The 26525-nt window shown below is 25.9% G+C and overlaps 4 protein-coding genes across 6 annotated transcripts; 2 read left to right on the top strand and 2 right to left on the bottom strand.

Annotated features, from left to right (window-relative positions):
• Positions 1-3098: 3098 nt before the first annotated feature.
• Positions 3099-4484, bottom strand: LOC128953672 (uncharacterized). Its single transcript, XM_054299185.1, has 5 exons — positions 4366-4484; positions 3955-4299; positions 3403-3887; positions 3268-3321; positions 3099-3202 (listed from the first exon to the last, which is right to left on the bottom strand). Exons 1-5 carry the CDS (start codon positions 4388-4390, stop codon positions 3197-3199), a joined length of 915 nt encoding a protein of 304 aa, XP_054155160.1. The 5' UTR covers positions 4391-4484; the 3' UTR covers positions 3099-3196.
• Positions 4485-5080: 596 nt separating this feature from the next.
• Positions 5081-7457, top strand: LOC128953743 (triokinase/FMN cyclase-like). The gene is made up of 6 exons (XM_054299263.1): positions 5081-5320; positions 5406-6412; positions 6664-6769; positions 6840-7082; positions 7147-7248; positions 7309-7457. The coding sequence occupies exons 1-6, from the start codon at positions 5146-5148 to the stop codon at positions 7455-7457; spliced, it is 1782 nt and encodes a 593-aa protein (XP_054155238.1). The 5' UTR covers positions 5081-5145.
• Positions 7458-9623: 2166 nt separating this feature from the next.
• Positions 9624-18405, top strand: LOC128953744 (chaoptin-like). Its single transcript, XM_054299264.1, has 7 exons — positions 9624-9664; positions 13606-14518; positions 14573-16881; positions 17159-17373; positions 17728-17934; positions 18063-18337; positions 18388-18405. Exons 1-7 carry the CDS (start codon positions 9624-9626, stop codon positions 18403-18405), a joined length of 3978 nt encoding a protein of 1325 aa, XP_054155239.1.
• Positions 18406-18597: 192 nt separating this feature from the next.
• On the bottom strand, positions 18598-25531 carry LOC128953643 (protein flightless-1-like). 3 transcript variants are annotated; one of them, XM_054299149.1, is made up of 7 exons: positions 25498-25531; positions 22786-22900; positions 22286-22712; positions 21434-22198; positions 20259-21348; positions 20079-20192; positions 18598-20001 (listed from the first exon to the last, which is right to left on the bottom strand). In XM_054299149.1, exons 2-7 carry the CDS (start codon positions 22846-22848, stop codon positions 18648-18650), a joined length of 3813 nt encoding a protein of 1270 aa, XP_054155124.1. In that variant the 5' UTR covers positions 22849-22900; positions 25498-25531; the 3' UTR covers positions 18598-18647. The 3 variants fall into 3 exon arrangements, with proteins under 3 accessions (XP_054155124.1, XP_054155125.1, XP_054155123.1); XM_054299150.1 differs by lacking the exon at positions 25498-25531 and adding an exon at positions 23056-23072; XM_054299148.1 differs by lacking the exon at positions 25498-25531 and having other exon boundaries at positions 22786-23020.
• Between the last annotated feature and the right edge of the window lie 994 nt (positions 25532-26525).

Genomic DNA, 26525 nt, shown 5'->3' on the forward strand with positions numbered 1-26525 from the left:
ATTTATTTGTTATTCTAAAAATACAATTATATCAATAAATACAGTAATAATACTATTATTGATTTTTTGATGTCTATATGTCACTTTGTAGCATTGATTATATTAATTTTTATTTTAATTTAATATGTAAACATTACAGTACTTTTATTATTGTATAACATTTTTATAATAATTATCTGTATGAACAAAAAATAAGATCAAAAAATAATTTAATTTAAACTCCTATCAAAATTTAGTAATTAATAATAGTAATTTAGATAATTAAAAATTTATTTAATTAATATACTTACTGTTTTCTATAGTGTTTAAATCTAATAATATACTGAAACATGAATACTGTTGGGTCAATAATTTTATTTAGAAATTTCATATGAAAAGTTTCTAACAATTTATCTTAATTTTTACACAATAATGGCACTTTATTAGCATTTAGATATATTTTTTAAATTTTATAATAAAGTCTACAATTAATAAATAACTTTATTTAAAATTTATTATTTATTAATTATTGTAGACTTTATTATTGAATTTTAAAAAATTATGTTTAAATGTTATTAAAAAATAAGCTTTGTTAAAATATCAATTAAGTAAATTTTTATTTGGTATTAATAATTCTATATTTAGTAAAATATTAATAAATTATTTTACATGTGTTCAATAAATCATAACATAATAAATATTTTATAAAACAAATAAAATTTATATTAGTGTTTTTAATAATAAAAATAATAAATATTTACTTTCATAAATCTTTTATTAAGTGTAATTATTTTTTTTTTAATATAATACAATTTTTGTTAAATCAGTCGTTTATTTACTTACAAACCAAATGCTATTTTTCTTTTTGTTTTATCGATTAATTTCTCAACAAAATCACACAAATAGACAATTTTTATTAAAAATAATAATAATTGGTTTATATTATTATCTATAAATGGTTTACAATAATTTATAGATATTATGTTTTCAATTATCATTTTTTTTGTATCAAATGTTTCTTTCTTAATATAAAAGCTATGCACTAATAAAGGCCACAAAAAATATAATACTGTAAATTTATTGATATATATTTTTTCAGTTATAAACAGTATATTACAAAATTGTATTTTCATTAGTAATAGTTATACTAATTATACGACTGTATTAAATCCCATTTGATTTGAATCATTAAAACATCTATTCTTAGGCTGATATAAATCAAAAATGATTTATATAAATATTAGTTATACTTTAATTTTGGGACATTATATAAATGATATAAAATATAATAGTATACATTAGAGACAATAATGGCTATAGAATTGGATCGATCAACCTTGGCATTACATACACATACACATACACATACACATACACATACACATACACATACACATACACATACACATACACATACACATACACATACACATACACATACACATACACATACACATACACATACACATACACATACACATACACATACACATACACATACACATACACATACACATACACATACACATACACATACACATACACATACACATACACATACACATACACATACACATACACATACACATACACATACACATACACATACACATACACATACACATACACATACACATACACATACACATACACATACACATACACATACACATACACATACACATACACATACACATACACATACACATACACATACACATACACATACACATACACATACACATACACATACACATACACATACACATACACATACACATACACATACACATACACATACACATACACATACACATACACATACACATACACATACACATACACATACACATACACATACACATATATACCATGAGATATACAGTATAATACATGTGCGGAATACACAATATCAGAGCCACAACTTATAGCACACAACAAACTCCTAATACCCACCAAAAAGGATCATAACTTTCACACGAATTCACTTCCTTTAAGCCATTTATGCGATAACTTCCGCATTCAATGCAATCAATATTTTGCGCCAAATTTAACAGTTTTTAAAATGAAATTTACATTATATTAATATCTGTATTTAGTATTATTAATTATATATAACATAATTAATCCCTTGTGATAAAAGTAGATTAACTCCTGATAGAGTAACTAATTTGATTTATAAACTTATCGTTACAGTTGCACACTAACAATATTATACAATATTATAATAATAATTATAATAAATTAGAAATTCAACAAATTGTAAACTAAATGAGGCGTCTCTTTATAATTACAAATTTATATACTTATTAATACATATTTATTATTTGTTTAAAATTTGAAATATAGAAATGCCACATCATTATAATTAAATATTATTATAATATAACACTATTGTTGATACTGTAATTATACTTAATAATAATAAATAAAATATTAATTCCTAAAATAATAAACTGATTATATTAACATTTTTACACAAATATTTCATCATATTATTAATAGTATATTATTTTTTTAATTTAGACTATAGTTAATAAAATGTATAAATAATAAATATATAGAAAATATCAATAATTAAATTGTCTATTGAAAAATAATAAAATTAGCTCATTATCTCTTTGACAAATTGCAAATCTAATTGTAAATTAGATTAGTTTCTAATATAATTAAATTATTATTATTCAATCAGTGGTAGACATATGTCACGGATAGACTGTAAATATAAAAAAGTAATAAAAATACCAAATCATTATTAGTCAGCATTCAGTCAAATCATAATATTAATAATTGAATTTAATCGTGACGTTAAATAAAAAAATATTGATTTATTAATTAAAATTACACAACAAACAAAATTATTTTATTTACCGTTAATAATAAATTTCCAAATTGTTATATAATATTAGTCAATGAGTCAATTATTTAACAATTTGTAATATAATTTTTATTTTACTAAGAATATTGTTAAAGATTCAATATTTAAAGATTTATATCTAATCAAAAATTAATATTATAATAAAATAGTGTAATAATTAATATATCTTAAATTATTATTATACTTTGAATAGTTTTGTAATTGTAAATAATTACAATATATTTAATAAAAAGATTGCAGCATTTATTTAAACTGTTTACAGCTTAGTAATATTTCAAATTTAATCAAAAATAAATACAATAATGTTTTAAATTAAAACCAATGCCATTGAAATTATGGTTAAAGCTAAGTAAAAATAATAATAAAACAATTATTACTAAATAATATAAATATTATATGTTTTTTATTACCTCTTCATGAGAAAAGCTACACCTCAATAGTTGCCTTAAATTTGATGGATTGCACTAAATAATGATAACAAATATAATTAATATATTTATATATATATTAAAATATACAAAAATAATTAAACAAAAATAACCCACACTTTCATCTAAGACTTGTTCATCGGTAACACAATATTTAATGATTCCTTCGTCAAGTAGTATAAGAATAGCGGCGGGTTTTCCTTCCTCTATATCGCCGCCCAAACGCATCGGCAAAACAGAGTTTATATAGAGTCGTGGATCGACCTGTGCTATGAACGGCGGTATATATTTGCCAAACTTTTCGGTTGTATTTCTGATTTTCAAGTTATCAATGATTGAATGAACTTCAGAGAGCCGTTCATAAAGTCCCTCAACTGTTATATTCTGCTGAATAAACACAAAGTTGGGTCCATCGGTCTCTCCGTCGTCGGTGAACGACTGCGGTTGAAAGGCAGCGGTCGCGTTGAAGTAATGGGTGAAAAATGGATAATAATCGCCGCCAACCATATAATATAAATCCTTATGATTGGCGTCAAAGATATTTTCAATCAATTCATGTGATTCAAACTCAGCGTAATATTCACTTGATTTAAGAGTCAATTCTGCACATAAAAAACAAATCATATAAATAGCACACAAAACAATATATCAAAATAATTGTATTCATACGTAAAAAAACATGATTTGTTAGATTGAGTTCATCGTCGTGTTGGACCATATGATCGGACAGATAGCTAAAGGCAAGAGTGAATCTATGGTTGAATTCACTGTGTTGTTCACTCTCCAAGTCTTCAATGCAAACCTCTTTCTCATCATTTTCTGTTTGTTTGACTTTCCAGAAGTGATGTCTTATGAATAGGAAGTGTTCAAAAGTGAACGGATCTTCACCGACATATGTCGTCGAAAACCCGAAATCAAAGATACCTTTATTATTATTGAGAGCACGAAATATATTCTTCTGCATATCGGGTCTGTACTCTGTTTTTATGTTTGATATACACAAACATATGATTGCTATTCAAAAATATAAGTTTACATTAAATAATTTAATTTAATTCAATAGAGTTAACAATTTATTACTGATTGAATAAATTATATATGCCATCAGATTTTTTAAGTAAATTTACAAATTGCTTAAATCTAGTTAATTAGTATAAAACTCTCTGTATTTTATATTAATAATATTATGTTGTTTATTATATACTTTCAGAAAACTAATACAGTAATTGTAATTAAAAATTATTTTACTATTTGTTAATTTTGAAATTTGATATAAATATATTTTTAAGACACATCATACTAAAAAATTCAGATTTTAATTAAAATCATAATATTTTATAATCAATATACCAGTATTTTTATATAATATATATATATATTTCCATTAATAGAACATAATAACTATTTGTCTAATTTAATTAAATTATTTTTCTTTAATATTAACATTTTTAATATTTTAAATGTAATTAATATTAAATATTTGCATTTTATGGTGAATAAAAAATACTTTAAATTATGTATTATATTGATCATGAATCATGATGCTTCAATAAATAAATATAAATATTATAAGTAAAGGTAATGTAAATTTATTTTAAACATATGTAATAATATGAGAAACTATAGTATAGACTAAATTTACTTAAAATATTTTATCAAAACATTTAATCTAATGACAGCTCATGTCATCAAACCTTGAACTCAGATAATCTTTAGTAATCTTTTAAAAACCGATAAACTAATGATTATTAAACAACTTATACTTCAAATGTAATTCAAGCGTTTTAATGAAACTATCAGTTAGTTTAATAATTAGCATATATTAATAAAATATAACTAAAAAAGTAATTTTAAAAAACAATGACAACAACAACAAAACATTTAATAAATGCAATCGAAAACAGTGTTTACGAGAATTTGTTGGGTTTGGTGTCGACTAACCATTCCTTACAAGTGATTCCTGAATGCAATTCTGTTATTCGCAAAGATTTTCTTACTTATCGACAAAAGTCTAATGTTTTGCTCATTAGTGGCGGTATTTAATTGTCGTTTATGTTTATCTATAAATACAGTATAACTATCTATTGTTTGGCAATTTTAATGTAAATTTTCAATTAAAGGTGGTTCAGGACACGAACCCATGTTTGCCGGGTTTGTGGGAAGTGGTCTATTGACGGGTGCCGTCGCAGGAAATATATTTGCTTCTCCGCCACCCAGAAGAACGTTGAGACTCATTGAGACCATTGCCGACAAAAGTGTAAATGAAATATTAATAATAATAGCCAACTATACGGGTGATCGGCTTAACTTTGGCTTAGCCCGAGAGCACGCAATACTCAATGGCTATAATGTAGACGTTTTTATATTTGGCGAAGACGTTGCCTTTTATGGCGAAGGAAAGAGTGCCGGTAGAAGAGGGTTAGCCGGCATTACATTCGTACACAAATTGGCCGGTGCTTTGGCTGAAGAGGGAAATAATATGAAACAAATCAAAGAAGCTCTTAATAATTATTCACCACTTATTGGTACCATTTCTATAAGTCTCAACTCATGTAATATTCCCGGTTTAGGCAATTCTTTTGATTTGGCTTTCGATGAGATAGAACTGGGACTTGGAGTTCATGGAGAGGCCGGTGTTGAGCGTATGAAACTGAGTTCGGCTCGGGATGTGGTCAGTGTTATGCTTCAACATTTGGTCGGAAAGACATCACCTTTATTTGAATCAATCAAGAAGTATAACAACAGAATTGTCATTTTGTTTAACAATACGGGCGGACTCTCGATGTTTGAGTTAAATATCATAATCAATGAAACCATCACTCAATTAGAAGCACTTGATTTACAAATTGAAAGATTATATTTCGGGTCATTCATGACATCCTTCGGTATGTCTGGCGTTTCAATTACCGCTATGACTGTTGACAACAAAATGTTACATCTATTGGACAGACCGTCGTCTTCAAGCGCTTGGAATCAATTGGTTAATACACCGAAAATACTCAATCGATCGACTATTTTGAAAACACAACGACAGAGTTCACAAGTGATTGACTTTGAATCCATCGATGGTCTCAAGTTTGGTAAACAATTATTCTTGAAATGCATTGAATTGTCGTGTAAAGCATTAGTAAGTCTCAAAAAAGTTATTTAAATTTATTCAAAATTTAAAAATTTATTTATTTATTTTACAATTTCTTATTTTCTGTGTTTGATATTGACTTTTGATTCAAAATAAATACATTATATTGTATTTTAATGTTTCTGAGAAAAAATAAGATTTTATAAAAAGTTTTTTATGTTTTATTTATAAGTATTGATGTGTATTCATGTTTAATAATGAGTTGAAAATATTGTTGACAATACTATCACATACAACAGATATCACATGAAAAATATTTGAATGAATTGGACACTCAATTAGGTGATGGAGACTGTGGTTCAACACTAAGTACAACAGCAAAACATTTGCTTCAACTCATATCAAGTAATCATAAGTTATATAATAATATAATTTTTTATATACTAGTATTAAACTAAAAAATTTAAACCCAAAGATAATGAATTGAAGCCATCATTCATTCAATTATCTCAATTGTGTGAGAATAATATGGGCGGCACTTCCGGTGCAATCTATAGTCTTATGTTTACTGCCGCCTCTCAGGCCGTGCGGGCAAACAATGATCGCATCGACGAAAAAACTTATGATTACTTAGATTTCTGGAGAGATGTCATTAAATACAGTTTGGATACAATCACTCGTTACAGTTCAGCAAAACCTGGCGATCGATCGATGCTTGGTTTGTATGGCATCTAATCGTTATAATAATAAAATAATTATTTTAAATACTTATTACTAAACAGATTCACTGTACAGCGTCTATCAGGTATTAGATTCATGCGATCATAATTTGACTTACAATCAAATTGCAAATCTTGTATCAAAGGGTGCTAAGAGTGGAGCCGGTAATGCATTCAATTAAGTTTTAATTTGCATTTTATTTATAATAGTTTATATTTTAATAGAAAGTACGGCAGCGATGAAAGCTAGTGTCGGAAGGGCTTCGTATGTAAATCTGGATAAAGTGACTAAACCAGATCCCGGTGCTATTGCCGTTTCAATTTGGATTAACGCTATCGCACAAGCATTCAATGAATTTGATAACAAAGTTTAATTGTTTGTTTAATCATATCATTCAATAAACAAATGTATTCTCATTATTTCAATTTTAAAAAATTGAATTAATTTTTGTAACATTTTTTTGTAATACTATATTATGATTGACTGAATTAAAAATGATTATAACTAATACAACAGTTAAACCGTTCACTTATTGATCTTAAATTGTATCCAATGCTTAACATATTAATAAAATAAGCAAACAATGTATTCTTTAATTCAACATTTGCTGAAATTTTTGCAAAACACATAAAGCAAATCAACTATACTCTAGCCATAGGGTTGACTCTAAAAGCGGGGGTAATGTTTAACATTTAGGCATTGCTTTAAATAACTAACATTTAGTTTTATTTTACTATATATTACCAAAAGTTTATTTTGTTAAAAAATTGTTTGGTTTGTAGTTTTTATTACAATCTAACATAACTATCATAATATTTATTGTCAAATTTTTTAATATATAAAGTTTGATTGATTTCAACCAACACTTTATTGGTCTCAAGTGTTTAATAGAAGAAATAGGTTTTGATTTAAATGATTATACATTTTATTAGAAATCCCCCCCAAAAACAAGTGATCACAGACTAAGGGTTGGTGGCAATGAAAGCCGGTATAGTATATAGACTGTAGTAATAGTCATACGTGTGTCTCAATACTCTATATTTTGCTTCAATACCTCCCTGTGCTCTAAGCGCTTGATTCTACTAAGAGATGCCTGCGATGAGAGAGGGATTCAACAAAAGTAAGCATAGATTGACTGCATTTACTCAAAGCAGTTGTCTTTGCTTTTGACGCAAAGTCACAAACAGTGGACTCATTTAAACACAATAATTGGCTCTCTTTTTGATACAACATTGTCGTCGACATCAATGTCACTAACTTTTTATAAGTTATAGCTTTTTGTTGTGATAAAAATCAACTCAAAAAAACAATCGGTAAGTCATTTATTTTATATTATTACTGAAATTAATGATTATTTTTAAAAATAAGTCTAAAATTAAATCAAAATGATTTCTTAAATTAGTTATTATTCCATACACTGTATAAAATTAAAATTCAAAAAATTTATTTAAAAGTTGACTTTTTGTTTATTAAATAAATTAATTTAACATAAATTATATATGGTTTGTGATAATTTTTAATAAATAATTAAATAACTTCTAAATTTTCCATTTAAGTGCATTTTTATTTATAAATAAAGATAATATAATATAATTTCTGATTTTTAATATAATAATATTAAATACATGTAAAAATTTAGTTAATACGTGACAAAATTAAATAAATCTACTAAAAAAATTAATTGAAAATATTTAACATTTGTAATTATTACACAATAACATTGTACATCATTTATCACACAAATAATAAAATTTAATTAAAATTAATACATAATATGTAAGTAAAAATTAACTTTAATATATCTTTTATCGTTAATTTATCGTTTTATATTATACTTAAGTTACTACATAACAGTAAAAATATAAAGTTAAATACCTGTGATATAAAGTTTTCAAAATATTATATTATAAAAATAAATGAGTGAAATATCAAAATAAATAACTTATTATTGAATTGTTATTATAAGTCATATGAGATCAGAGAGGATAGGAATTGTTAATGTCTTAGGGTTTCGATTAAATGGATGACTAATAAAGCAGATAATTGACAATTCAATGACAATTATAGGGAACAGTTGAGACAATTTTGGACGGTTTGTATTGATTGATAACAATGTGATAAACATTCAATTGATGTGTTATGTCATCCATTCTAATGATATTATTGCTAATCATAATAATAATGATATAATATGTTTATTGCATTTAATTATCATTTTTATAATTGCTAGTAAAACTCAATTACAATTTAAATAATACTCAATTAAATATTATTAAAAATATCATTTATAATCTTAAAAGAAATACAGTTTATCTTAACATTTTTCATTTGTTGATTATAATATATAAACTTTTATCAAATAATAAAACTTGTTTTATGTAACGTTATACTCTTATATATAAACTTATTGATAAAGATTTTAGGAAATTTTAGAAACTTAGTTTTTAATCTTAAACTAAAAGTAAAATTAATAAATACAATACATAAATTGTATAATAAACATTTTTAATATATAAAATAGAAAAAGTTTAACTCAAATATGATTAAATGGAAATCATTTGATTCACATGGTTTGGTTGGGTAAGTGATATCAGTTGAAAACAGATAAATCAATTGATTTTTTAAAAGAATTATTGGATTACATGAGTCAATAAATTCAAATAATATCATAATTTAAATTTAGTACTTTTATATTTATATAACAAAATTTTTTTCACCAATTCACTGGTTAACAATTTATAGAAGAATTTCAATATATCAATAAAAATATTTTATATCAAATATCGTATATTTACATTTGTATTTCATAAATATCCATAGGCTATGATATAAAATATTTGTATAGTATGTTTCAATGTTATATATTGTTTTAGAGTAGTAAAACCTTTAATGCATATTTAGATAAAAAAACATCAAAACAAATATAGAGGACACGAGAAAAGGACAGTTAGTTTATATTAAAGTAAAGTCTATATAATATATTCAGATGCCGTCGGTTTGAGGCATCGGTTCGTTGAGTATTCAAAGCATTTACTTTTAGGTCTCAAATAATAATACTATAATTTATTCTAACGCTTATTCTGTAATACTTTTTTTTATACAATTTCTCATTTTATCTCTTAATATAAATCGCTAACACTGTTTATCCCATATTTTATATCTTCTTTAAATTGTAATAAAAGTAAACTTTTTAGATAAATAACTTTTTTTTGCTGACATTAATAATAACGGGAGAAAGTTTGAAAAAAACTGCTCAAAAAAATTATATAAAAATAATTTGGAAAAATAACAAAATATTAAAAATATTAAATAAATTTTATAAATATTGTTATTAATTGGAGCAAAACTGCAAAATATACCTGTACCGTATATAAATAAAATTTACTGTATAATCAAATAAATACAGTATATAATACTTATAAATAAACAATATAATAGCATATATTATACAGTTTGATGTGTTTGTATGTCATTCATAGATATATTAAATTAAGAGAAAAGTCAAATCAATGTTTAGTTGAGAGAAACGGATACAAAGTAAATGATTGATTGACTTTAATATATCATTGATTTGATCCATAAGTCTAATGCAGTGTTCCATCAATTTCTTGATTATTAAAGCTATCATTTATACATTTATGTCATTATTTGAATAACAGTATCACTAATATCTATTGAATTATATATGAGTTTATTTGAGGCTATGATAATAATTTTATTATTTTGATATTGTATTTGAAACTTTTATTGTTATAACTTAATAATTTTAAAAAATCAATATATTTTGACTTTTGTTTTTGTTAATCGTTATTAAATGAGAAAAGTCAGCAAAAAATAAGCTTAAATGTCGACAACTAAGAAATTTAGCAAAATTGACAATAATTTGAAAAGAGAGTAATCATAGGGGAGACGGACTGATGGTAGGACTGGTAGAGAATGTCTATGTTTGATATTTATGGACAATAAGGTATGGGTATGTGTTTACATGAGAAACGAGTGTTGAACCGAAAGTAAAGCCTAAAATTTCCCAGAGGAACGGTAGCTCACAGTGGCATCGCATAGTGCGCTGCAATTTATTAGTTGTCGGGTCACGTATGGGAAGTACCGCTAACATCGATACAAAAATGGAAACAGTATTATATTATTACAGTATATGTTTTGTTAGTTAAAGATTGTTGTCTTTATTGGAGAGAACTTTCTCTGACATTATTATAGACATAACGTTATATAAAACGACCGACACTTGGGTTGCAATAAACCATTTTATATAATACAGTAGATATTGATTAAAATGAAATCAGTTACTATTGTTCGCTAAATAAAACTATTTTTAGCCATTAATTTAAGACTTCAATTCACCCCTTATTTTAATTAGTTTTATTGTATATAATAAATCATTTTCGCAAATAAGTCAAATCTAAATTATTAATATTTGTCATCTCATATACTGTATATATGATTTGAAATGGTTTGAATATAATTAGTATAATATAATTTAAGCACATTATATATCACCAATTTGTCATCTCAGGTGGCAATTAGTCAAACATTGGTTAGTCTGTTATTTTTATATAAAATAATAAGATGTTAATTTTTACTAATAAATTATATGCATAATAAATTACAATTCATTCAGAAATAATAATTCAATTTTTTTTATTAAGCAAATGTTTTGAATGTTAATATTATATTATATTATATTATAATATAATATTATACATCATTTTTAAAGGTTATTACAGTATATGTATGATAATAACCCAAACATTCTTTTCTTTATATTTGATTACAATTTAATGACTAATACAGCGAAGAATTTCAAGTAAATAAATGTAAATTCTTATTTCAATAGAAATTCCGGATATAAATTACAATATATATAATCAATGTGTTATTCAATGTGTGTGTGTGTGTGTGTGTGTGTGTGTGTGTGTGTGTGTGTGTGTGAAAAACTTAATGAATGCCATAATAATGAATAAATACTTAAACCCTCATTCAAAAAGCTATTTAACATTACTATTAAATGTAACAAAATCTTAACTTTACTAATATTATAATTTTTATTCTTTAGTTTTATTTTCTAACTGTATAATAAACAAACGGTATTTTTGTTAAACGATTTCTAAGTTAAAGAAAAAAAATTGGTTTTAAAATTTAAATTAAATATTAAAAATTGTCATTTATATTGATCTAAAAGTACAGATATTATCCACATATTGTGCAAACATATCACGAATTGTGTTAAGGTTTGAGTCACGCATACAGTGATGAGTCTCTGGTGTGTCAGCCATTCCTCTCATACTTTTCAATGGTTTTTAGTTATCTCTAACACTGCCATTCAATTCCCAATTGTTTTTCAAATAATGCTTATCTATGATTTGGTTATTATAAATATATAAAAGATACTTAATTCACACTTTTATAAACTTTAATATGAATCATCTATGAATTACTTTTATTAACTTATTATTTTTAAATATAGTTTTTTTTTGTATAAAATATTATGATATTTAAATTAACTTTTTGTAAACTAAATATAATTATTTTAAACGTTATTATTATATTCTATATTATTCTTTGAGAAATTAATAACTTTATATAATTTATATAAAAATATTAACGAAATTGGAAATCGTTTATCAGACAAATCACAGTTTATACTCTTATTAAAAACTTTGTAAATTTGATAAATCCATAATTCATAAAAAATATTTTAAAATTGTTTTATTAGATATATTAATTAAAATGAATATTCTAGCTCTACATAATGGGTATAAAAACTTTACATAAACTTATTTTATGTAGCATTGCCTTAATATTGACTTAACAACATTTTATATCTAAGTAAATATAATAGAATAAATTTAATAGTATTTTTATTTTTAATTTAGAAAAATTTGCCATTAATTGTTAATAAATTTAACAAAACTATAATATCATAATTTTAGATTTTAGTTATTATATAAAAAGCAATCATTTTATGTCAAATATCATTCAACAGCTGTTCGCAAATGCCTTTTGTAGTCAATTGTCGGAAATCATAAAAATCAATGAACTATACGCTAATAATAAAGCGATTCTTTAACTTAGAGGATATTTCAATATTATTGAAGTACCAAAAACAGTGAGGATTATTATGAATCCAGAGTTAGGGTCATATGTTATATAACACCCAATCAATATAGCTTTTGTCACATTTTTAATACAATTATTCACAACTAATTCAAAACAAAATAATATATTATAGAAATCTAAAAGCATTATTGAATTGTAAACTTTATTATATTTTGTATTGACTTAAAACAAATAACTTTGAAACATTTTATACTTTTTTCAATACTTTTTATATACTAAATAACATTTCAAATGTTTTAACGCATTTATTGTAATATTATTTTGTATTTCTTATTTAATATACAGATATTAAGCCAAATGGTTTGCTATAAGAATTTTGTGAAATTTTTCTATTTATGGACACATTGTTTGATAATATTAAACACTGTAATCATTGGAATATATAGTTTGCAAAAAGTATGTAATTTCAATAAATTGTGTTTTTGCTCCAACTATACGAAACAATTGTCTGAATTGACATGTCTTGGAGTTAATATAAAACTTAATGAATTGCCAAACAAACACTTTTATAGGATTAGAATAATAGGTTCGCGTGATTTGTCATCAATTGATAGACAAGACTTTGCAAATGTCAAGTCATTGTCGAGTCTGACTATTTCACGGACAAGACTTGCATCGATTGATTCATTAGCATTGGTTCAGTCAGGTGTGGAACAGACACTGACAACATTGGAGTTGTCATACAGTGAGTTGCGATCGTTTCCAAGTCAGGCATTTGTTCATTTGCATCGACTTCAATGGCTTAGTCTTAAAGCCAATAAAATAGAAGAACTTAAAGCTAAAGACTTTAAAGATTTAAAAGCATTGAGAAGTTTACTCTTAAGTGACAATTCTTTATCACAAGTTCTCGATAACACATTTACGGAACTCTTGAATCTTGAATTTCTCGATTTAGATGACAATATGATTGCCAGAATTGAGGGAAAGCCATTCCCGTCCACTTTGATTACTCTCTCTATATCTAACTGTTTGCTACAAGAAGTGCCGTTAGAGTCCATATCAAACCTACAAAATCTACAAATACTGCAATTGAGAGGCAATTTGATCCGTCATTTACCACATATGAAATTGTTGTCAACACATAACTTACAAATGTTAGACCTCAGCCATAATCTAATTTCTACCATTAATTCAGATGTCTTCACTTTTACACAACAACCAGAAAAAACAAGTAATCTTTTTAGATATAGAAATGTACAAAAAGACCGTCAAAAAGGAGGAGAAGGAGGTTCTGGCACTGCCTATGGTGTCAGTAATGTTAATAATAATGATAACAGTTCTTATAATTTAAAGTATATTTGGGTCGCAAATAATAATAGTAATACATCCCAAACCCAATCACAATCCCAATCCCCTATCAGTTCACTCAATATAAAGGATTTGCATTTAGACTTCAATTTTATTCAATCGCTATCAAGCGGTCTGTTTGCACACATTTCCTGTGAACGACTATCTCTATCAAACAATCGCATCACATCTGCATTCATCTCAAGCCAAGCATTTGATGGTCCGCTTATACAAGAGCTCAGAGCTATTGATCTCAATTATAATCTCATCGATTCATTCCCAATGGCATTGAAAAGTCTTCAAAATATACGTCAAATTTTATTAAAGAATAATCGTATCAAACATTTAGACGAAGACTCGTTTTCAAACTGTGGTCACAGTCTTGAAGTATTAGATCTCTCGCGAAACTTATTAACAGATATTCCCAGTCTTTCACTTTCAGTAACCAAATCGTTAGTAAAACTTAATCTTTACGGTAATTTAATTACAAATCTTGATGACAGCAATTTGGGTGATTGGTCTCAGACATTGGTGTCATTAAGTTTGTCGAAAAACTCACTCAAATACATCTCAAGAGACGCCTTCAAACAAACCAAGAATTTGCGGGAATTACGTCTCGGAGGGAACAGTATATTATACTTTAGTACTTATATATTAAAGCCGATTCACGCACTGGAAGTATTAGAGTTAAGTGATTCACTAAATGATGTAATGTCTGAACGTGTTATTCAAAATGTTGACATCGGATCACTTGATTCACTGAAATGGCTTCAACTAAACAACAACGGACTCAAACAAATGCCGTCGACATTGAAATCAATGATTGGATGCGATTTAGAGAATAATAAAATTACTGACATATCATCGGAGTTCAGGGGAAACCCTAATCTAAGCACAATTATCTTAAGCCGCAATCAGCTTTCGTTAATCAAATCACAGAGTTTTGCACATTTACCACAACTAGAAAATATAGGACTAAATCAAAACCAAATTAATAGTATTGAAAACAATGCATTCAATGATTTGCCAAAACTAAAGACATTAATTTTGTCAAAAAACTTAATCAAAAGCATTGCAATAAATGCTTTCAATAGTTTGGGTCAAAGTTCTGCATCCCTTTCCATATTACTCGACGACAATCAACTGAAATGTTTCTCAGCGGACATATTTGGATCAATGGATAACAACTCTCTAAACGGCTTCTTATATATTAATGTATCGCACAATGAGATCAAACATTTGACTGACTGTACTATTGATAGATCTCAACAAACATATAGTATTGACGATAATAATTCAGTGGTCGTTGACTTTGATGACCATTCAAGACAAATATTGAATGTACGTGTCTTAGACTTATCACATAACCAAATACAAGACATATCCCAACAGTTTATTCAAATTATGTGCAAAAGTTTACATTCATTACATCTCAACTACAATCAAATGATGACATTTCCCATACAATTACTGCAATTCTGTCCTCAGCTCCAGATATTAATACTCAGCCATAACTTAATTACAGACACTTTGAGTCATTCAAACATAACATTTGATTCAGATCTCCAAGTATTGAATCTAAGACACAATCAAATCAAGTCTTTAATACAGTTTATACCGATATTCAAACAATTAAAAAATTTAAGAGTTTTAGATTTAAGCCATAATTTAATAGACATTTTAATAGACAATGCATTTGTTGGTACTGTTATAACACGATTACATTTAGCGCACAATAATTTAATTAATGACATTAAATATAATGAAACGCAAAACCATTTAATAAGTAACTGTTTTGGTGTCAATTTGAGTCTTCAATATTTAGATTTATCGCATAATTACTTGAATACTATACCAACTGATGTGATTTCATGCGTGAATCTCATTGAAGTTAGTTTGAGTCATAATCTCATTGATAACCTACCGGAGCATACACTCTATAAGTTGACGGCTTTACGTCAAATCGATATAAGTCATAATCCTATGAAAATCATTGCCAATAAATCATTTATATTTAATACTCAAAGTCTAAATTGTTTAAAACTAAACAATGTTAGTCTAATAGACCTACCAGTTCTCAATTTGCCACAATTGACACATCTTGAGTTATCTGAAAACATGATATCATCAATAGATCCACAATCGATGACTATTTCAAGAAATATTCGTTATTTAGATTTATCAAAAAATTTATTACAAGACGTTCCCCGATATTTGTGGAAATATATGACAAAAATGCAAATACTTTTACTTCAATTGAATCCAATCGACATTTTAGACATTTCTAGTTTTGCTGAACTCAAGAATTTGCATCATTTAGACATTAGAGGACTTAATCTCCAATATATAGACACAAGACTTCTTCATAATCATCGGTATGTTTTAATGACACTTAATATTACATTTCAAACAACTAAATAACTTTTAGGTCCTATAATGTAATAAAGATATTGATTTTCTATTCAAGTATTCTTTAGCGTATTTTCGATAACTTTAAATGATTTTTATTTATTAGTTATATTTTATGTAAATATAGATTATTTTTTATGATATGATAAAATTATAAACGTTTTACTATATTTAAATAACAATGTTTATATTCTATAATATATTATATTATTAATAATACATAATTTTAATAATTGTTTTCAGGTATTTACTATCTCTAAAGTCAAGCACATATCCAAATGTTAGATCATTTCGTTTACACGACTTATTAGCAAAAACCAGTTCATTAAGAAGTGCTGTCATTGAAGTACAAGAGTCGACATTATCTCATCAAATCCAATGGGCTTTTGGAGCCAAACTCAAGGAGCTTACGATCACCGGAACCAATCTAATTAAGATATTACCGGATGCTTTCCTCGGTATTTCAATTATCATTTTTTAATTGATTTTAATTTTACTGTATTTTAGTTTTATTATTAACATTACAATGTTATTTATTTTACATACTATTTAATTATGTAAAGTTAATGGTAATATTATATCTTAAAATTCATGGCTAGATAATTATTTACCAAGGTAGTTTGTAGTACCTATTTATATTTTTAAAAAATTCTATTTAAATAGGTAAAAAAAAGTTTGCTCATTTTTAATAGTAATTATCCAAATTATATTAAATATAGATATAAACAATTGATGTAAAATGTAAAACTTATGCTTTATTTAAATTTTGATATCATATTAAATTAATAATTTTACATTTTAAATATTGATAGGTCTCTACAATACACACGATCTAACATTGAGAGTCACCAATACTAACATAAGTTCACTGCCATCCGGTTTATTAAAATATTTGGCTGATATTCGTTATATTACTATAGATTTGAGAAAAAATAAACTTAAAACTTTAAAACCGGATGTATTTCTATTAAATTTAGACAACAAATTGACTACAAATTGGGAATCACAGCAAATATTAGGTGAGAATTTATTAGCAAACTTTAAAAAATCTGTTACTTTATACTCAATTATAGCACTTAATAAATATAATTAGTTACATAAAAATAGATAAAAATTACTGATATATTTGTTAATCATTAAATTTTAGGGGGAATACTATTAGATGAAAACCCATTGAGATGTGACTGTGATTTAGTTTGGATAAGTGATTGGATGAAGAGATTAATTAGTGATATGCGAGTCATTAACATAGAGGCTGCTATTCAGGCAAACACTATGGCATCAATGAGTCAATGCATGGCTTACTTTACGGATGACAATCAATATAGTAATCAAAGTAAGCTTCAAATAAAACATTTGAAAAAAATATCACTTCTGGATCTTAGATCAGATGATATTTATTGTCAAAATATATCATCTAATGTATCGTCAAATGCAGTTATAATCATATTATTGATTGTCTCTATCAATAGGTTGTGCTTTCATTTTAAAAATTTACATTTTATTACAATTAGATATTTGTATTAAATCTTAAGTATTTTTAAGTATTAAAATTTTTTTAAATAAATATCTTAATTGCAAAATTTTGTTATTAAACTCTGAACTAAATGTTAATTATATTAATACATTATTAAAATTAATTACTTAAAGGCTCAAATATTTCTAATAATTTTTACAAAGTATATTATAAATAAAATTAAATAAATAAATAAAAGATTATAAAATAAAAAAATTAATCACTAATCACACCATTTGTTTGAATTGAATTCTTATAATTAATTTGAAGCATTTGTTTGTCGAGAACAAGTCTAGGATCGGACACAACCTTGTGTTGACTCCACGCGTGAAAACATTTGGTAAACTTTCGCGTCTCCTTTCCCTTCATTGTCAACATTAGAGTTCGCGGTCTATCTGTTTGTTTGATTCTCATGTTCTGAACGTATACCTGAGCACTCTTAACGGCTAACTTGACTTCAACTTCACTACACCGGGAGCCCAACCAAATGAATACTTGTGTGCCGTTATCTAAAACCATAATATCCTCATCGATGAGGTCGTCCTGACAAAAGTCACTGCACTTTTCAGATATAGAGAAGTATCCCTTTTCATTAGAGCACCGGAATAAACGTGAGTATAGCATATATGCCGCTCCCCTCTCATACGCTTTATGACCGCCCAAATTGTCCCAAAATTGCTGCGGCTCTTCTCCTTCAGGTATTATTGATATATCGAAGTAATCTGAATCATACATCTGTAGAGCCATTTGTTCGGCAATTTTGGCCTCTTCTTCATCTGATTGATTACCGATCCAAACATAAGCTTTTCCGGTTTGACTTTCATCAACGGACGGCAGTTTTAAAATATAACAAAATGCAGAATTCAATACAATTGAATCGGCATTTATTTGAATACATCGAAGAGTTAATGAATTGCTATTTGATCGCAAATGAAAGAATTCGACTTCATTTGGACGGTAAGTATTGGCCGAACCAATGGGACGTTTGTCTTTATGAATAATAAAATGCTTAAAATGCGATAAAAATTTTAGATTTTCTTGTTGTTGATGACTCTTAATCACTTCCAATTTATTTCCAAACATCGATTCAAACTTTTTCTGTAAACTAAATGTAAATGTAAGCCAACCCATGTTAGAAGCATCCCTTCCCTGCCAGAAATACACTACACAATGGAAGTCATCCTCATATTCCTCTTCCTCATCATTCGATGCATTTTCAGTTTCAACAGGAATCCAATAACGGCATAAAAATACATAACAATTGGCGCTAAAAAAGTGTCCGAATTCGTGTTCAGGAAGTTTAACAAACTTTTTGTTTTCTAATACAAACGCTTCCATAGCTTCAAGATCTTCATTCCAATCATCGGCTAATTGTTGAGCCTCTTGTTTAGTGACAATAGGTTGTCGAGGCATAAACAATGCCGACAAATCAATTTTCATTTGTTGATTTGTTACCCATTTTGTTAAGTCAGCGCCGGTTCTCTGTACTGATTCGGCAGTTCGTGTAAAGTCCACTTCAAGTTCATTATCCCAACTTTGAAATTTTGATTTAAACGTTTGAGTTTCAGTACTAAAATACATCAAATTATATAACATTTATTATATAAGATATAAAATTAATGGTAAAACAAAATAAAAATTTCATACCCTTCAAGACATCGAGTAACCACTGCATAATCAGATCTATTAACCATAGAAAACAACTCCTGTGCCAACTTCAAAGCTGCCGCTCTAACTAACCGGGCTGATTTACGTCCAATCCTTTTATAATAATAATTAAAATATTATAAAATTAATAAATAATTAATAATTAATATAAAACATTACCAAACAAAAACATCATTAGAACAGTCCATTATATATACATTTTTAGTTTCAAAATGTTTTCGTATCAATTGTTTGGGTTTATATTCGACTTGAGGTAATTCCAAGTAACCCATTCCCAAATCTATTTTATATAATATGGGATCAATTGGTTTAAATTGTTTGATGTGTTCAATAATTTCAGGCAATTGTTCATCAAATGGTTTTCCAGAATTCAATTCGAGCCAAAATGGTTCCGGTTCTGAGTCTTGGGTACAAAATATAAGTTCACTTTTGTTTTTTCGTTCTTCTTTATTAATTTTTTCGGCTAATAATCTGGCCTTTTGTTTCATTGTATTTTTCGATTTCATACCATTCCACACATATATTTTATAACCCGCGTCCAACATAAATATAAAACACGGATCTAATGATTGTATATCCAAAGCTACCGGTTCCATATAAAGTTGTTTATTTGACAGTTCATGCAATCTATATAAACGACTCGACACTTCCACTTCTTCAACAGTAAAGAAACCACTGGCAGTGCGTCCGCCCTCTATATAAATAAGTCCATCGGGAAACAGACCAATAAAAGCGTCACTTTCTTCCGATTGTTCCTCTCGAATGGTGCGACAATTAGCGCCCAAATAATTTCGTAAATTAACGGCGTGTATAGCAGAGCAGGCCTTCTTGTCTAGTGATGCCTGTAATCCAATCCAATAAAATATTTGCCAATCGAGGTTCTGGTTGTCTTCAATTGTTGTCTTAAGTATTATATAACAGTCTCCTTCGTAAAACTTTCCATGAAGTGTATCGTCAATAATATTTGGCACAAAGTTCTCGATCTCCCAAATAGTCAGTCCGGGTAATTGGCCGATCTCTCTATCAAAAAAGTCGCTGTAATCTAGTGATGGTTTTTCAAGTGCTTCATCCCATCTCTTTGGCTTCAAGTCCTGTTCCATTGGTTCTAATGATTCGCGTTTTATTTTATCTTTATCTTTGGCCAAATCAGTCATTCCTTTCAAAACTTTAGATGAATCAGAATTCGTTGTATTTTCTCGAGCCCTCCGAACTAATCGTAATTTTCTTGCAATCGGATCCTTATTATGCACTTTAATAATAAATTTAAATTAAATAACAAATAACTTAAATATAAATATATAAAACACTATTAAAAAGTACAATAATTAACTTACCATTAGTTGTGACTAAACCGGGAGCATTGGGAGCTCCGGCAAGTCTTAACTGATTATTTAGTGAAAAGTCAATGTTATAGCACTCCATTTTTTTAGCATATTCTGATGGTTTCGGTGGCATTATTAGGTCCGGATTATTGCTTAAATCAAGAACTTTAAGATCAGTTAACAAATGAATAGCATCGGGTAATGTTATCAATCGATTGTTGGCTAAAATCAATTTCTTGAGTTTACCGCATCTGACCACTCCTTCGGGTATAAGTTCTAAATTGTTATTCGCGGCCATAAAAAGCTCTAAATTGTAAAGTTTTCCAATTCCTCCGGGAATGCCTTCAAAGTCGAGTTTATTATCGTTAACATAAAGTCTTCTTAAATTTGCTAATTTGCACAATGAATTCGGGAGACAACTTATCTGATTTCGAGATATATTTAGCACTTCCAGATAAGGCCAATCTTCGTCAATAGATTGGGGTAATTGAGTCAAACAGTTATCACTTAAATTTAGTCGTTTTAAACTTTTTAATGTAGAAACACAATCAGGAAATCGAGGAATATTATTGAAAGATAAATCCAATTCTGTTAGTTCTGTCAATGTATCCAAAGAGTTGGGCATATTTTGTATCGTACGCTCTGTTGCCCTAAGAATCAATGATTTTAGTGACACCAATGATGGCAAATGTCTGAACTGGTTATGTCCTAAAGGATTATGGCTTAAAACAAGTGATTGAAGATTAACCAAACGTCTCATTTGTGGCGGAAGTGTTTCTGAATATAAAAAAATAAATGTCATTAAAATATCATTCATTGTCAACCATTAAAACATATTTGACATTAAATTATACAAATCCATACCTAATTGATTATGACTTAAGTCGAGATAAAGCAAATCCGTTAAGTTTATAAACAATTGGTTGGGAATCGTTTGAATGTAATTATGACTTAAATTGAGAACAAGTAGTCCTTTACTTTTCTCTAAATCGTTTGGCACTTCTTTGAGCTGATTATAGCTAAAGTCAAGAACCAGGAGTTCGTCCAAATGAAAGATCTCTGAAGGAATGCCACTGTTCTTAATGTTATTGTGCCGGCAGTTGAGATACCGAAGAGATGGAAGCGATGCCAACTCTCCGTGAAGAGTCACCAGATTGTTGCGCAACAGCGACAGTGTCTCCAATTTGGTCACATTAGCCAACTCTTCAGGAATCCAATCCATATGAGTTCTGTTCAGTTTAAGCCATCGCACGTTTCGCATGTCTTTGAGCTCCTTCGGGAAACTGTAGTCCTATAAATGGACCACAATTTGGTTACAATCGGGTCTGTAATCATAATTATCATTCAAATCAACGATCAAATACCTGGAAGTCGTTGCGACTGAAGTCAACGCCGCGAACGAACGGCAGAACACCCGTCGATGACATGTCTGACCACTAATTTGTCCACCGATTGCACAATCAATTGCACACTAATTAACTGTAAATTTGATTAAAATTAATAAAACATAATTAATATTAAATCAAAATCTTTTATAAAAACTGATTGATTGTAAAAATATTGAGTAAAACAATGTTTTCATGTTTTGCGATAAAAAATAGTTTTATAGAAATCTTTTACAATATATTCAATACATTTGTATTTCATTGATATCTGTAGTGATATCTATCGGCAATAATAGAGTCGACAAAAGTGTCAAAACTGCTGAAATCAACACAATTTTAGTCTCAAATCCAAAAGTTTGTCTATTTATAACTCATATGAAAATTGTTGGTTAAATACAATATAAAAAGTATATTTATAACTAAAATATAAAAACAAAGTTTTTTAATAAAAATAAAAACGACATAAGCAGTAGTAACTGTAAATTACTATCTCATCAAACATATAATAACACTAATACTGTACATATTATATAATTTTTAACAGTAAATGTATTTTTCTCAAATTAATTTAAAATTTAAAAAATAATAAATATTTTTTCCTAATATAAAAATCAATAAATTAAATTTTAATACTATTCAAATTTAATATTTATATTATTATTTTACATATAAATTATCTTGTTTAAATTCTAATATTATTGTTTTTTTTTAAATTATACATTATAAGTTTGGTTTATATTTAAAAATGAATGAAATAAATTGTATAAAAACAAATTCTAGAAATTACAATGACATCAAAATTTGATAATTTTAATGTTAGTAATTTAAGTTATAAGATAAGTTAACTTAGTATACAGTACTGTATTTTTTGTATTTATAAATATAGTTTTTAATATCTGAAACAATAGTAAACTCCTTTTAATTATGACTATAAATACAAAAACTTATTTATTTGTATCTGAATTGTATTACAAGTTTTTTTTTGTTTCTAATAGGAAGTTATTAAGAGTTAAAAAGTATACAATATTTTGGCAATAGCTAATTTATATGCATATGATATTTTTGAAAACATTAGACATTTAAAAAATTTATAACAAACTAAACAAATTGCATTGATATGTGATTTAAGTAATAAAAGTTCACAAACTATAAAACATGTCCACTTAATCCCTACCGACCTCCCATATCGCTTAAAGCACTGGTATCTAAAAACCATTGCATATGTGATGATCAGATCAATGCTTATGAGTGGTATTAGAGAAACGATGGCCTATCGTACACAATATACTACATATTATGATTAGTTTTGTTTTCAATTAAAAAAAGTAAGCAAAAACTTACTGTAATTTTACTTATACTGTATTATAAACTTATTAAAATAAAAATGTATTATCGATTACATTATTACATACAGTATATTGTAGTAAATTATAATATAAATAGAATACATATCTTACAAAATTTATTAATTATATTTATAGTCTAATTAATACAAATTATTACTGAAATCTAATTTATTGGATCTTATAATACAATCCTAATAGCACTCACTTACACTTAATTTGATAACATAACATAATATATCATTATTTTATTTCATATTTAAATTAATAATCAATAAACATAACATATATAACAATATATATATTGCTAATCGTAGATTTCACTATAATAACATCATTTTTTAAATAACTATTATATGTTAACATAACTTATATGTCATAAAACTATTGATTAATTATTAAAAGTTTAGACTAATTTTTGTTTTTTTAATTTATAACAAATTATAAAAAAATAAATTTAATTATAGAAAGTGTACATGTTTATTGTATTAATTTTATTGAACCCATAAACTGTATGTCATATGAGTTGTATTAATAAATGAAAAATTATTATTTTTTTAATTAATAAGACATTTAGATTAATCATTAATATAGTTTGATATATTGGTTATGTATATAAAGTTAATATTAAACATATAAATAGTATGTAATAAAATGTAAATATTCACATGAGTTCTAATAAATAAATTAGAATAATGACTATCAATGTCTATATTTATAAATTATAAATATATACTTTAATTTCAATTTAAACTTTATTTTATAAATTATAATACATATTATTTATATAATAACACATTGAAAACAAAAATTACACATTTTTTGTCGATATTTCTCAAGACATATAGTTTTGTTATATAATTTTGATAAAATTTTATTTAATTGCTTAACATTTAATTTCAATATCATTATCACTATTCTAACAATGTTTACATAATCTATGAACTGATTCAATGTCTTTATTATCGGTTAAATATTAAATCTGATTGAAATTATGATATAAACTGACTGTTTGTTTTAACATTTCACTAGTGATGTCACACATATACTAATTAATCATAAGATTAATACAGATTAATAGCACATAAGGTAATGTATAGTAAATATTTAATACATGATTGATGTACATAATTATACTTATGTGATAAACACGTGATTATATTTTCATAATCATAATTTTTTACATTTTTACATTTGTACATGTAACATTTAAATAAATAGTACTTAAAACATTATTATGTTTAAATTTATCTATTTATTAATATTATTTTAACATATAAATTATCTCATATTTTATTAGAAAAAATTCATTCATTTAGTGTATTTAGTATTTAATATAAATGCATACCTTATATTTAAATAAAGTTTATTTATTGTTAAATTCATTAAATTGAACTTATTTTTTAATACATATGTTATGAGTTACGAATAATTACGAAAAAACTATTAATTAGAGCAATATATAAAAATATATAAATTATATATAAGTTGAGTGTTTATAATGATTAGCACTTTAATTATATCAAATAATATTTATTGTAGACATCAGCAAATTAATTAATTTATTATACCGTCAATTACTGTATATGTATTAGTACTGTATATCAAATTCAATGATATGAATATACCTATTGACAACTATTAAAACCTCTGGGAATTCATGTGATCAATGAATAAATATTTATTTTTAAAAAAAGTTGTCTAAAATATTAATATACATATAAAATATATATAACTAGTGTAAGATAAAAATAAGGCTAAAACATATAGTATTTATACAATTGATAATTAAATAATGTTTTCAATGTTTATTTGTTTTTATTTCATTTCTTATTTACCTTTTTATGAATCATTAGAAATAAATATTAAAAATAAATTATTAATTATTTTTTTTAAATATCGAAATAAATTAAATCTAATAAGACTTTATCGACATCTCATTAAGCAATAACTGCTGATATATTATATAATTTATTAAAAATCATTATTTAGCTTAAAAATTATAAAAATTACTATGATAAATAAGTATATACTATATTATGATAATTAAACTATTATTCAAATTAAAAAAATAAGATTATTCATAAAACAAATCAAAATTACATTAAAACTGATTCAAATTAATAATATTTATATTTATTATTTATAATTTTGTAAAATAAGTTTATTTCTATTAATAATTTTAAAAAGTTTTAATTTGAGTTTATAATATAATACAACACATTCTGTAATTTGAATTATTATTGAGATCTTTCTCAACAAACTTTGAAATTTTATTATTGAAAACTATTTGACTGTCTGTTTGTTGTATTTATTTATTTTTTAATTCTAAAATTATGAATTCAGATTCAGATAGATATACAACAAGTAGAATAA

This window comes from Oppia nitens, unplaced genomic scaffold (assembly GCF_028296485.1).
Source record: "Oppia nitens isolate AA-2021 unplaced genomic scaffold, nextdenovo-longstitch-racon4-pilon3 scaffold23_pilon_pilon_pilon, whole genome shotgun sequence".
Lineage (NCBI taxonomy): Eukaryota > Metazoa > Arthropoda > Arachnida > Sarcoptiformes > Oppiidae > Oppia > Oppia nitens.